A 14,179-nucleotide genomic window follows, 5' to 3' on the forward strand; every position below is an offset into this window, starting at 1 on the left:
CTCTGCCCAGCTGGCCTGGCCCTGATGGGCCCCGATCAGGGTGGGCTGGCCAACCAACCTCCTGTCATCTCCTCCTCCTGACAGGCCCTGCCCCGATCCACCCTGATTGGGGCTGGGCTGGCCGGACCCCACCCATGCACGAATTCATGCACTGGGCCTCTAGTCTATAATAAATATTAATGTCACATCATTAATTTTTACTGGCTATCTTAAAACTTAAAAAAGAACTTTTAGGCAAAGATTTGGATGAATTGGATCTCATAAGTAACTACTTTAGGGGAATTATGAACTGCTATTTAATACCTTTCCTACAAAAGAAGAGACATTTCATAGATCTTAGAGGAGGTTGTCTAAGGTGGAATCATTCTTTCCAAGACAATCTGCACTTAACCATTTTTGCCACTAGCTATAAGTATCCACCAAAAAAATATTATCATAAATGGTTAAATGCAAAGAGGAAAGGCATGATTGCATGAATACTTCTAAATTAAGCAAGAAGAGATGTGAAACATATCACCAGATATTTCTAAACATTTTGCATTTATTTACAAGGATTTCATTTTTTTACGTCTAAAACAATCAGAAGCCCTGAAAATTTAGGTTTAACAGTACCTTAATGGGAAAACTATAGAGGCTTTTAATTCTCTTTCCCTCCACTGGCATAGATACATGGCATAGTGTCTTAAAAAATACTTTGTTTTTTAGCAACTAGTAGGAGCTTTAGAAAAATTTCTGTTTGGGGGCATCATATTCTCTAGTTATGTTATTGGTTACAATATAGGTAAATAAAATGGTTGTAAAACACAATATGGAAAACCAAGCATAAAATCACCTCAAAAAATAAATTTAAAAGAACAGCATTTATTTGTTTATGTTGCCCAACTTGCAAGGGATAAGACTGTAATGGACTTATATTTACCTGCGTTTACTGGGAATCACCCCAACTTCATCACTCTCACCATCTGGTGTAACCTGTCTGGCTTGCCACCATTCATCATCAGAAGCATTAATAACATGGAGGATATCTCCAAATTTGAAGTTCAATCCTTGACTGGGAAGGCCACTGTCTTTAGTTTTGTCATAATCAAAAAGGGCTCTAGGGTAAGAAGAAAAAGTTCACAATTACTTGTTATAATGATGTTATTAATAGTAAATAAACATAGGATTCTGAAAATGTTTATAATTTGTGTAATAAACAATATATCATCGCAGGCAAAATAATGCCAACCTCAATTTTGTACTATATATATAAGATGAGGCAAAAAAGAAAAAAAAAAGAAAAATTAACTTGTTATGGCAATAGTTTGTTATTGGGTATAACTCTCGTATTTCTTTCAGTGTTGTATAAGAAATTTAAAAAATACCTTTAGTACAATCCAATGGCAACCTATATTTAATTCTAAAATGAAGACAAATCTAGAGAGTTTTTTACAATTAATAAACAAAAGTAAATATTAAGAGATACTCTTTTCTTCTCTTTATTTTGACTGGACATACTTGGGAAAACAAATTCTCTGATAGATTTGACTCATTTATTGTGAACTGTAAGACTAGATCAACAGATTAATTATTTTGCCAGTTAATTATTCCTTTCATTTGTTCATAAAATTAGAGTTAACAGGGTTTTCAGAATCAGTAACAATTTTGAAAAATATCTACAGATGGTTAATAGCTACCAAATATTTGGGAAAAATAATGTATTAATTTAATATAGTAACTGGAAATGTTAAGAGTATTTTTAGTTTCATAAAAAGAAAATACTGTGTCCTATGACTTGATTAATTAATGTACAATATTTAACCCTTTTCAGTCCAACGTCCAGGCTGACTCGACAGACCAGGTGCTAGGAGCAGGTCCAACATGGAGCTGAGGTCGACACCGCAAACCGCTGCGATTATATGCGTTGTCAGTAAGGTGCTGGGTTGCATGTGGGGAAATGTTTCAAAAGATACCACACTATGAAATGTTTTAAAGAATAAACTCTTTGATTGAACATACTTAATAATATAACCAGTGAATTTTTGGTTTAAACTTTAAAATAAGAACATTAGAAAGTTCAACATTCAATCCCGTCAATTAATTTGGACCAGACTGTTTGAATTCCAAAAATAAAATTGGACCGCAAAAGGTTAAAATAATGAAATTCTTAGAAAAGGATCCCAGCAATTACATTTATAATACAATTTATTCTTTCTTTTGTTCTAATATGACAACTGAAAATTAGGACACAAATCATATTCCATTTCATACAACCCAACTTTTAAGAACCTATCTCTTCAAGTAAAACTGAAGAGGGTGGAATTATTTGATGACTAAATGTATTAAATAGCTAATGGTTTTCAAATGTGTTCTTTCAAGTCTTTTCAGGGAAGTAGGTGTGAGGGAAGTAGGTGGGAACCAAAAGTGGGAAGGCTTAAACATATATTAAAGCATTTATAATATATTTCTGAAGAAAAGAATTCTATAGCGGAAAAAATAAAGATTACAAATGATATAAATGCTAAGTCATTATTCCAATCAATAAATTCTGAACTCTAAGGAACTATCTTTCTACTAAAAAATATAGCTGACCTCAAATAATACAAAAGTTAGATACAGTCACTCATTTATTAAATATTTATTTAAAAAGGTAATGGAGTAGATATGGCAAAGATAAAGATGACAAAGATGATGAGGATACAAATAAACATAATATAAAACAGAAAATAAAGTACACAAGAAAAGGAAAATAAAGTACATTAAGAGGTAGAACAAATGCCAGAAGACATTCAGAAAAGGGAAAATACTACTTTGGAACATTTTTATTATCATAAATTAATCTTTTGAATTACGAAAGTAATATAACAATATTATTAATGAGCAATGGAGAAAAGAAATCACCCCCAACCTCTCTTCCCTAATTTGTACTCAAGCTTTGTCTTTTAATATATTTGATTCATAAAACGGAACCCATGGAATATCTATGTGAGTTATTGATCATTGGAGTATAATAAACATCTGTTAATCTACTATCCAACAAAAGACTATAAACAAAACCATTAGCAGTAACTCATGTTCACCAATGTATTTTTTCCTCTTGATCCTGATTCCCGCAGATTAAGAGTAAAGTACTCTTAGAAGGTAACCACCATTTTGAATATAGTGTTTATTAGTTCCTTAACCCTCACCTTTTTTTAAAATTTGGTTTTATCACATGTATGTAAATGACTATGTAATTATGTATGGGTTTACTTGTTCCAGAGCTTCACAAATGGTATCATATTGTATGTTGCCTTTTGTACTTGGATTTTTTACTTAAAAAAATGTTTTAATTGATTTTTAGAGAAAGGAAGGGAGAGGGATAGAGAGAGTGAAACATCGATGAGAGAGAAACATCGATCAGCTGCCTCCTGCACGCCCCCTACTGGGGATTGAGCCTGCAACCTGGGCATGTGCCCAACCAGGAATCGAACCAGTGACCTCCTGGTTCATGGCATGATGCGTAACCACTGAGCACACCAGCCAGGCTATTTTTTACTTTTGAAATTAAAAATATTACTAAAAAGAATCATATGACTTCTGGTTAACTATGGCAGACAGGCTATATGTGCCTATTTCCTCACTAAAGTGACCAAAAAACAAACCAACAAAATAGACAAATACAAGAGAAACAACAAGAAAAGAGTGTTTAACACAGTGATGGCGAACCTTTTGAGCTCAGCGTGTCAGCATTTTGAAAAACCCTAACTTAACTCTGTCACATACAGAAATTTTTTGATATTTGCAGCCATAGTAAAACAAAGACTTACATTTTTGATATTTATTTTATATATTTAAATGCCATTTAACAAAGAAAAATCAACCAAAAATATGAGTTCGTGTGTCACCTCTGACACGCGTGTCAGAGGTTCGCCATCATTGGTTTAACACCTTTTGCGATGACGGTAACTTAACCTAGCAAAGTGAAGGAAACTCCAAATGGAGTGCCTGAAGAGAGGGATATTGAAGTAAGATTTATTCCACAAGATCCTAGAAATGCTTAGGAATTAGAGATGTACAGTTCTAGGTAGGCAGAGATAAGTTACAATAATGAAAACAGAAGAACTGTTGAAAACACTGTATATAGCACTTAGACCCTCCGGGTCCCTTTTTCTGTTCTCAAAGCCATAGAAGGCAAGATGTTTAGTTTCCAGAGAAATTCAATTCCAAAAGCTCTGTACTTTAGAATGTGGTAGGAAGGTGGAAGATGTTGGGCGGAAAACAAAGGGTTAATAAGAAATCTGCACACTGAAAACTGAAATCTAGCAACCTGTTTTATACTCCAGGCAAGAGATTAAAAATTCTTCTCTAGAGATATTTAATGACCCCAAAGGAAAGAATGACATGGAGAGGAAGAGGGCAAAGAAAAACTCAATAATCTTCCCGTTAAATCCACTAGCTTCATTCTCCATTCATAAGAATAGAAAACAAGAATCACTAAACATTTAAACATAGCCTCACATATTAAAAAAACTCACACAAAACTAAAGGAAAAAAAAATCCCGAGAAAACAAGAAAACTAGAAAAAATAGAATAGAAAGCCGAGAATTCAAGAAGCAGAAGAAAACACCCCAAATTCTCCATCAAGGAGAAGTCAAAATAAAGCCATTTTCAGACATGTTAAGACTCAAAAAATACCTCCCACACCTTTCTGTCAGGAATTTACTAGAGGATGTACTTGGCAAAATAGGTAAAAGTAAATTGAGAAAGAAGAAATTGTGGAATGTAGGAAACATACTGACACAGTACAGAGCTAAAGGGAATAGGATAATGGCAAAGGCAAGTCCCAGGTGAGAGCTATCCAGCAAGTCTATAGAACAAATAGTCCAGGTTGGAACAGAAAGATGGAAAAACTGAACTGATAAGAACGTATGTGGGACCATATGTTTCATCATGTAACAAACTCTAAGAGATTAGTAAGGACAAAGGAAGACACTTAATAGTAAGTGTAGGAAAAATTAGGCAAATCAAAATGAGACAACTATTAAGTCCAGGAAATATGAAGGGTTGCAGAAAAAAAGAAGTGTGGTCATAATAAACTGCTTGACTATGTAATGACAGGTATTAAATAGTCACAAGACTCTAAATGCTATTAATTTTATTAGAAGTGATAGGATTATGTTTGAGCAATAGGGAAAGAGATAGAATGAGTGGTTTGGTATGAGAAAGTTCTTGTCTACCAAGGCAGTAAGTATATACTGTCCAAACTTGGTAAATTAGAAAACAGCAGTATGTGCATATTATTTAAAAACTAGAGGTCCAGTGCACAAATTCGTGCATGGGTGGGGTCCGTCCAGCCCACCCCAATTGGGCCTGATCAGGGCCAGGCTGGCAGGGGGGGAGGGGCGGTGGGTGATTGGCCAGTGGGCGCCGCCCCAGATTGGGGTGAAGGGGCTGACTGGGGGTCAGGCTGGCCGTGCGGAGGGGCTGTGGGCTGGCTGGCCCTGCCCCCGAATATGCTGGAGGGGCTGATTGGGGGTCAGCGGCCAGGGGAGGGGCCATGGAAGGTTGGGCAAGCTGGCTCTGCCCCAACCGGTATGCAGGGGGGCTGATCAGGGGCAGGGCCAGCTGCAGGAGGGGCTGTGGGCGGTAGCCACCAGCTTTGCCCCTGATAGGAGTGGGGGGGCCGATTGGGGGCGGAGCTGGCTGGGGGAGGGGCTGCAGGAGGTTGGCCAGATGGCCCCACCCCCTATTTGGGTAGGGGGGCGATTAGAGGCGGGGCCGGCTGGGGTGAGGGGCTGCGGGCCAATCAGGGTGGGGTGGGCCAATCGGGGGAGGGGCTGGCTGGGGGTAAGGGCTGTGAGGGGGTTGGATAGCCAGCCCCACCCCTGATCAGGCCAGGTTCTCTGGCCGCAATGGGCGTCATAGCGACTGGTCCTTCTGGTCATTATGGTGTTCTGGTTGCTGGCTTTTTATATATATAGATTTGGAGGTAAAGGCAAGGGAATTTGTTAGGAAAACAGAGGATGACTGTTTTAGGGAATGAAATTCTAGGGATTGCTGGGAGGTTGCAGTTATTTTTCTTTTTCTTTTTTTTAAAAATATATTTTATTGATTTTTTTACAGAGAGGAAGGTAGAGGGATAGAGAGTTAGAAACATCGATGAGAGAGAAACATCAACCAGCTGCCTCCTGCACACTCCCTACTGGGGATGTGCCCACAACCAAGGTACATGCCCTTGACTGGAATCGAACCTGGGACCTTTCAGTCCACAGGCCGACGCTCTATCCACTGAGCCAAACCGGTTAGGGCAGTTGCAGTTATTTTTCATTATAAATCTGATATAATTAATAAAAATAAAGTATTCTCTAAAAGTAAAAATTAATAAAAAGTGAAGATGACTCATTAATGTACTTAAAACAAATATAACCTAATGTTTTGAATTTTATGTTTTTATTAAATCAGATATTAAAGGTAATACCTGTTAATTACATTAAACTTAGAAAATATAGATAAGCAAGAAAAAGAAAAAAGAATATAAACACAAATCTGTATTTTTACATTTTTTGTGGGTATCTACATATAAAATACTTTTAACAATTTTGGATCAGAAGAGTTTAATAAATACTGCTAGAATTAGTGGAAAGAGAGAACAATTTGATACATTTAGGAATTCCAGATCATTGGCAGGGTAGAAGGAATGAAAGGGGTAGGAATAGAACATGAGAAGAAAGTGAAAAAAGCTTTCTTTTATTATGTATCATAGAATAAAATTCTTTGAGACAATAAGTCATATCATATATAAACAAGTATAGAGTACATGCTTGTTTGTATTGATATATTTAAACATACCCAAACATATATAGGATACATGTATATTTTATGTCATATATCTCATTTCTCATCAGAAGAATAAAACATATTAGAAATAGGCTCCCCAATATAACCAAAAGAAATGAGAGAATAATTACACAGAATAATACAGACTACTTGTAGTAATTATCTAAAGTTAAAACAATTCCTATATAATAAAAGGCTAATATGAAAATTGACTGAATGGTAGAACTACTGGTCGCTATGATGCACACTGACCACCAGGGGGAAGACACTCAATGCAGGAGCTGCCCCCTGGTGGTCAGTGTGCTACCACAGGGGGAGCGCTGCTCAGCCAGAAGCCGGGCTCATGGCTGGCCAGCGCAGTGATGGTGGCAGGAGCCTTTCCTGCCTCTGCAGCAGCACTAAGGATGTCCGACTGCTGGCTTAGGTAGTATAATAAAGTACTAAGTAAAGGCTATACTAAAAAAGGATACAAAATACAAATAAACAGGATATCTATATTTGTCGTATTAGCCAAAGAAACGCAAAAGAACAATTTATGTACTAATGATATCAATATAATATTATTAGATTTATGCTGCCACATTAATCTTATGTTATAGAAAAATGATTTTCTCCCAAGTGTTTAAAAAATGCATGTAGAAATTTCCTGAATCTGTACTCTTTTGCTGGTATTATTCACATTTGAAGCTATTATTTATATATGCTCTCTCTTTTTTTTTAAATTAAATCTTTATTGTTCTGATTACATTTGTTCCTCTTTTATATATGCTCTCTTTGCTATTATAAAAATTGCCAAGGTAATTGTTACTCAAATGAAGAATATTTTATTATAAAAGAACATAGGTAAATATTAGTGTTGGATGATATGACACATCAAGCTACAATACTGATTCAGTAAAATAACCACCTTAAAATTTTTTTCGTCCATGTTTATTTTGTTTTTCTTTACTATTTTTATTCAAGGGGTTATATAAATATCACTAATTAAATTATAACAATATTCCAATTCTTGAAAGATCAGGAAATCAACCGTAAAAAAATTTTCCTTGGTTTGCAATTTATTTTTCTATAGCAAAACTAAGTCAGTAATAGTGAAAATCCTGAAAGAATTTACATTCATAAATAATTAAGACTTGCCATAATTAGAATTAAAAAAAAAAATTACCTGACATAGAGGGATCGCTTTTGGCTTGTTCGAAGAGAACCTGATCCTGAACTAATGCTACTATTCATCATTTGCTCCCGTAAGTCATGTATTTTGGCTTCAAAACGACTGTATTCTGATGAAAGAAAAAGAGAAATAAATTTAAATTTTATATTCTAAAAACTTAAGCCACTTAAAGTATTAAATATGTAACCTGACCTATAATTGGTTAAAGGTGGTTAGAACCTTAAGAGAGTAACAATTTGCCCATTATGCGTATTTCAAAAATTAATAATCTTCTAAATGTACCATAAATTAGTACTGGCTGAATTTGAATTTTCACATATGTTATTTCAAAGTTTATATCACATTTAATCAATTAAAAGACAATTTCCATGTATCAAATACCAGTATGAATCGTACATTACTAATTTAACTGTAAATTAAAAAAACTAAAAATTAGAACTTATTGTAATTTTTATACTTAAAAAAAGAAATCTATAATAATTTATACTAGATGCTTTGTTTACTGACTTTTTCTCTGTGAGGAAATCAGTTATTCTTATATTCTTAAATATAGAACTTGTGTAGGGTCAATTATATGGGGAAAATAGGCCTTAAAAACTGATAAATGAAGTTAGATCTACCTCAACTCATTTTATAATTTATAAATCTTCAAAATGCCAAAATAAGACACAAAAAACAATCTGAAGTAGAAAACATTTTTATTTAAGGTATTTTTAATATGATGGAAACCTTTTACTTTTTTTACTTGCAGAATTTCTGCCATCTGGAAAAAAATGAGAAACAGTTTTATTTTTAACTTAAAGGGTCCTATCTCTTTTATAGATTTCTTTCCATGTTATTGTAGTTTTTTTTTTTCTTCTTCTCTGCTCACATTTTGGTATAGTCAGCTAAAAAAGGCCATATGTTGATATTGGCTGTCATCTGGAATTTCATCTGGTGCTACTGGTTGGAACATCTCCATGTAGCTTCTTCATATGACTGCTTGGTTTTCTCAGAGGAAATAAATAGAATCAAGGTAACAAAAAAGCATTTTTGTGGAGGTTCTGATTAAGAGGCACAGTAGGTGGGCACTGCACTCACTCCTCAACATGACCACTTCAAAATTACAACTAAATTATAGAACAAGCAACTTGGATAACCATCTGAAGACTAGTTGAACAGAAGTCCTATAATTAAGAATATAAAGAAGCAGCCATGTAGAGATTGGCAGGAGGGGCGGAGAAATGAAGTGGGCTGGCTCTCACACCCACGTGTGGTGCTTGAGAATCTGGAGGGTTATCTTAGCTACAGAGGTTTCCCCTGAGGAATGAGGGGACTGGGCCCCATGCTTGGTCCCCCAGCCCAGAACACCAGTGTCAGGAAGAGGAGTCCACATAACATCTGTCTGTGATAATCAGTGGGAATTCCATCTGTTGGGATGAGACAGAATTGGTGCTGGGAACCCAGGCATCTTCTTAAAGGGCCAGTGCACAAACTCTCGCTCACAGGTACTCACCATGGGCTCGGCTCCAAAGAAGACAGAGGATGAAGAAGTCCACCAGAGACAAACAGGGAGAAACTGAGTTGTGTGGCTTCTGGGGGAGAGCTGGAGGGACTCCTGCCATTGTCCCTGTGTTGAGTCCTCCCACCACACAGCCAAATCTAAATCTACACTGGCTTAGTGAACTCCATTAGCTCCACCCTGATGACTCCCTGAGACCCTCTCCCCAACCCAACTTGTACATATTGAGGCTCTCTCAGAACCAACCAGCCTAGAATTGCGTTGCAGTCTTTCTTAAAAAACTTTGGAGAAATTCTGGTCAAGCTCAGGGAGGTGCCAGAGATGTACAGGGAGAAACTGAGTAGTGTGGCTTTAGGACAGTGATGGCGAACCTGTGACACGTGTGTCAGAGGTGACATGCGAACTCATTTTTTTGGTTGATTTTTCTTTGTTAAATGGCATTTAAATATATAAAATAAATATCAAAAACATAAATCTTTGTTTTACTATGGTTGCAAATATCAAAAAATTTCTATATGTGACACGGCACCAGAGTTAAGTTAGGGTTTTTCAAAATGCTGACACGCTGAGCTCAAAAGGTTCACCATCATTGCTTTAGGACAAGGCTGGAGGAACGGCTGCCATTGTCTCTGTGCTGAGCCCCATCCCGCATGGCCTAAGGGCATCGAATTTCCTGGGGTAAGCCCTCCCCCGACATGGCCAAATCTGAATCTGCATTAGCCTGGTGAACAGTACTGACTCTACTCTGAGGACTCCCTGAGACCCTATCGTAGCCAACTCGAGATGTGGTTGGAGGCTCTTTCAGCAGCAACAAGCCTGGGTCTGCTTTGCAGTCTCTCTTAAAACCTCTCAAGGAATTCTGTCCAGTTCAGGGGGTGGTGCGGTGCCAGACACATAGAAAGAAAAACTGTGTTGCATGGCTTCAGGGTGAGTGCTGGAGGGACAGCTGTGTTGAGCCCTCCTTCCACATGGCCAAATCTGAATCTGCATTAGCCTGGTGAATTCCACTAGTTCCAGCTTGATGACTACTGGAGACCTTGTCCTACTGCAAAGGTCTGCAGGCCCCAGGTGGGTGGTGGCTGGCCTTGGTGTACCCTGAGACTTTTGCTGAGTGGCCGCAGGCCCAGATCTGGGGCTAACCCTGGTGACTCCCTGAGATCCTGCAACAACCCAACTTGCATACCACCGCAGGCTCTTTCATCAGCTGAATCTTATGGGAGGTCTTGGGGTGCCTGGGGCCTTTTGCAGACCTACCGCAGGCCCGGTACTGGTGGTAGCCAGCCTTGGTTCTCAGTGTGGTCCCTCCCACGAGCATCCGGGCTCAGCACAGGCAGTTACCAATGGCAGATCATTTTGAAGCTCCTAATAAGTAGCGCTGGGCCAGTCACAGGTAGCATTTGACATTGACCTGCAATAAAGTCCCTCCCAAGAGGCCCCAGAACCAACATACTTGTTGGCTGGCATCAGACCACAACAGAACACCACCGGGTTAGCTCCACAAGTAGCACACCTAAAATAAGATCTTGGCAGGCAACAGACCCCACTGGGGCAAATCCTACTCCATGGAGTTAGCCCCTGTACAGTAGCTTGTACGCTATGGCCGTGGCCAATCCTTACAGTCAGTTAGCCTGAGGTTCAATTCTACCCACTGGCATGTCAATAGCAATCAAGGCCCAACTACAACAGAGAGCATACCCAACCCACACAAACACTCCTAAAGCACCTGCTAAGTGATCAGGAAGACTGTGCCACTGGGCTCCACAGGACATCTACAATATAATGCCACCCTGCCAAGACTGGGAGATGTAGCATACTAGTATACACCTAATACATAGAAACAAACGTAAAAGGTAGTGAGGAGACAAAGAAACATGTCCAGAATACAAGAACAGGAGAAATATCCATCAAAAGAACTTAATGAAATGGAGGAAAGTAATCTACTAGATACAGTGTTCAAAACACTGGTCATAAGAATGCTCAAGGACCTTAGATGAAGAATAAATGAACTCAGTGAGAACTTTAACAAAGTGATAGTAAGCATAAAAAAGAATATAGAAATCATAAAAGAAGAACCAGTCAGAAATGAAGAATACACTAGAAGGAATCAACAGCAGATTAGATCAAGCAGCAGATCAAATCAGCAATTTGGAAGATAAGGTAATAGAAAATACCCAATCAGAATAGCAAAAAGAAAAAAGAATAACGAAAAATGAGGATAGTTCAAGGGACCTTTGGGGCAACATCAAACATAACAACATTCACATCAGAGGGGTACCAGAAGAAGAGCACAAAGGATTGAGAACCTATTTAAAGAAATAATGACTGGAATCTTCCCTAACCTGGCAAAGAAAAAAGACATACAAATCCACGAAGGGCAGAGTCCCAAACAAGATGAACCCATAGAAGCCCACACTAAGATACATTGTAAATTAAAATACCAAAGGTTAGACAAAGAGAAAATATTACAAACAGCAAGAAAAAAGCACTTAGTTACCTGCAAGGGAGCTCCCTTAAGACCGTCTGATGATTTCTCAATAGAAACTTTTCAGGCCAGAAAGGATTGGCACAAAATAGTTAAAGTGATACAAATGAAAAGCAAGGACCTAAAGCCTACTCTACCCAGAAAGGCTTTCACTTAAAACTGAAGGAGAGACAAAGACCTTCCTAGATAAGTAAAAGCTACTCAACCAGTATTATAAGAAATGTTAAAGGGACAAGAAGCAGAAAGAAGAAAAAGGGAGAAGGAGAAGAAGAAGCAAGAAGGAAGAAGAAGGAGAAGAAGAAGAGAGAAGAGGAGAGAAGAAAAAAGAGGAAAGAAGAAGAAAGAAGAAGAGGAGGAGGAGCAGGAGGAGAAAGAAGAAAAAGAGGAAGAAGAGGAAGAAGAAAAAGATTATAAATATAAATAATACAATGATGATAACTGTGTACTATCAATAGTTACTTTAAGAGACCCACTTCAGATTGAAAGACTCATAAACTGAAAGGAAATGGAGAAAAATATTCCATGCAAAACAACAAAAAAAGTTGGGGTAGCAATGCTTATATCAGAAAAAATAGACTTTAAAACAAAGTCCATTATATCAACCCAACAAGTGGATATAACCCTTGTAAACATTTATGTTCCCAACACAGGAGCATCTAAATATATAAAGCAAACATTGATAGACATAAAGAAAGAGATAGACAATAATACAGTTACAATAGGGGACTTAAACACCCCATTGACATCTATGGATGAATCTTCCAGACAGAAACTCAAGAAGGACAAAGCAGCCTTAAATGACATATTAGACCAAATGAATTTAATTTATATATTTTTTAGAGTATTTTACCTGAAAGCAGCAAAATATATATTCTTTTCAAGTGCACAACATTTTCTAGGATAGACTACATGTTAAGCCACAAAACATGTCTCAATAAATTTAAGAAGACTGAAAGTATACCAAGCATCTTCTCTGACCACAATAGTATGAAAACAGAAATCAACTACAAGAAAAAAAACCCTGAAAACCACACAAACGCATGGATGCTAAGTAACATGTTACAGAACAATGAAAAGGCTAAGAGTGAGATCAAGGAAGGAATCAAAAGATAACTTGAAACAAATGAAAATGAAAACACAACCACAAAAAATCTATAGGACACTGAGAAAGCAGTCCTAAAGGGAAATGCATAGCAGTTCAGGCCTACCTCAAGAAACAAGAACAATCTCAAATAAACAATCTAACCTTACACCTAAAGGAACTTGAAAAAGAACAATGAACAAAGATAAAATTGAGAAGGAAGAAAATAATAAAGATCAATGAAACCAAGAGCTGGTTCTTGGAAAAGATAAACAAAATTGATAAACCTTTAACCAGACTCAATCAAGAAAAAGAGAGAGGACCCAAATAAATAAAATCAGAAGTGACAACTGATATGACAAAAACAAAAAGGATTATAAGAAAAAATTATAAATAATTATATGCCAATAAATTGAACAATCTGGAAAAATTGGATAGTCTTAAAAACCTACAACCTTCCAAAATTAAATCAAGAAGAGACAGAAAATCTGAATGGACAGATTACTACCAATGAAACTAAATCAGCAATAAAAAATCTCCCAACAGACAAAAGTCCTAGACCAGGTGGCTTCACAGGTTAATTTTACCAAACATTCAAAGAAGAATTAACACCTATTCTTTGCAAATAATTCCAAAAAATTCAAGAAGAGGGAAGACTCCCAAGCTCATTTTATGAGGACAGCACTATCCTACTTACAAAACCAGTTGAGACATTACAAAAAAGCAAATTACAGGCCAATATCCCTGATGAATATACGTGCAAAAATCCTCAAAGTATTAGTAAACTGAATTCAGCAGTAGATAAAAAAGATCATACACCATGATTAAGTGGGATTTATTCCTGGCTTACAAGGTTGGTTCAATATTCATGAATCAATTACTGTGATACACCACATAGACAAAATGAAGGATTAAAATCATGATCATATCAACAGATGCAGAAAGACATTAGACAGTTGACAAAACCCAGCATCCATCTATATATATTAAAGCCAAGTGACTGGAACACCGGAACGACCGGAACTGGTTGCTTTGCTGAGCACTGCGGCCCCAACCGGCCCCCCCACTCTGATCGGGGGCGGGGAAAGCCAGCCAACCTCCCACATCCCCTCCCAAGACTGGTCTAGCCCCGATTGGCCCCAATAG

At 37.3% G+C, this 14,179-nt stretch overlaps 1 protein-coding gene across 12 annotated transcripts in view; it reads right to left on the reverse strand.

Moving 5' to 3' along the window:
* DLG1 (discs large MAGUK scaffold protein 1) overlaps positions 1-14,179 on the reverse strand; it is a 286,228-nt gene that overhangs the window by 41,982 nt on the left and 230,067 nt on the right. For all 12 annotated transcript variants that reach the window (XM_023750530.1, XM_023750533.1, XM_023750534.1 and 9 more), the window contains 2 exons: positions 7,964-8,078; positions 920-1,096 (listed from right to left, as the gene is read on the reverse strand). In XM_023750530.1, the coding sequence (XP_023606298.1) occupies positions 920-1,096; positions 7,964-8,078 (292 nt within the window). The remainder of the gene's footprint in view (positions 1-919; positions 1,097-7,963; positions 8,079-14,179) is intronic.

This window comes from Myotis lucifugus, unplaced genomic scaffold (genome assembly GCF_000147115.1).
Source record: "Myotis lucifugus unplaced genomic scaffold, Myoluc2.0 scaffold_14, whole genome shotgun sequence".
NCBI classification, from domain to species: Eukaryota; Metazoa; Chordata; class Mammalia; order Chiroptera; family Vespertilionidae; genus Myotis; species Myotis lucifugus.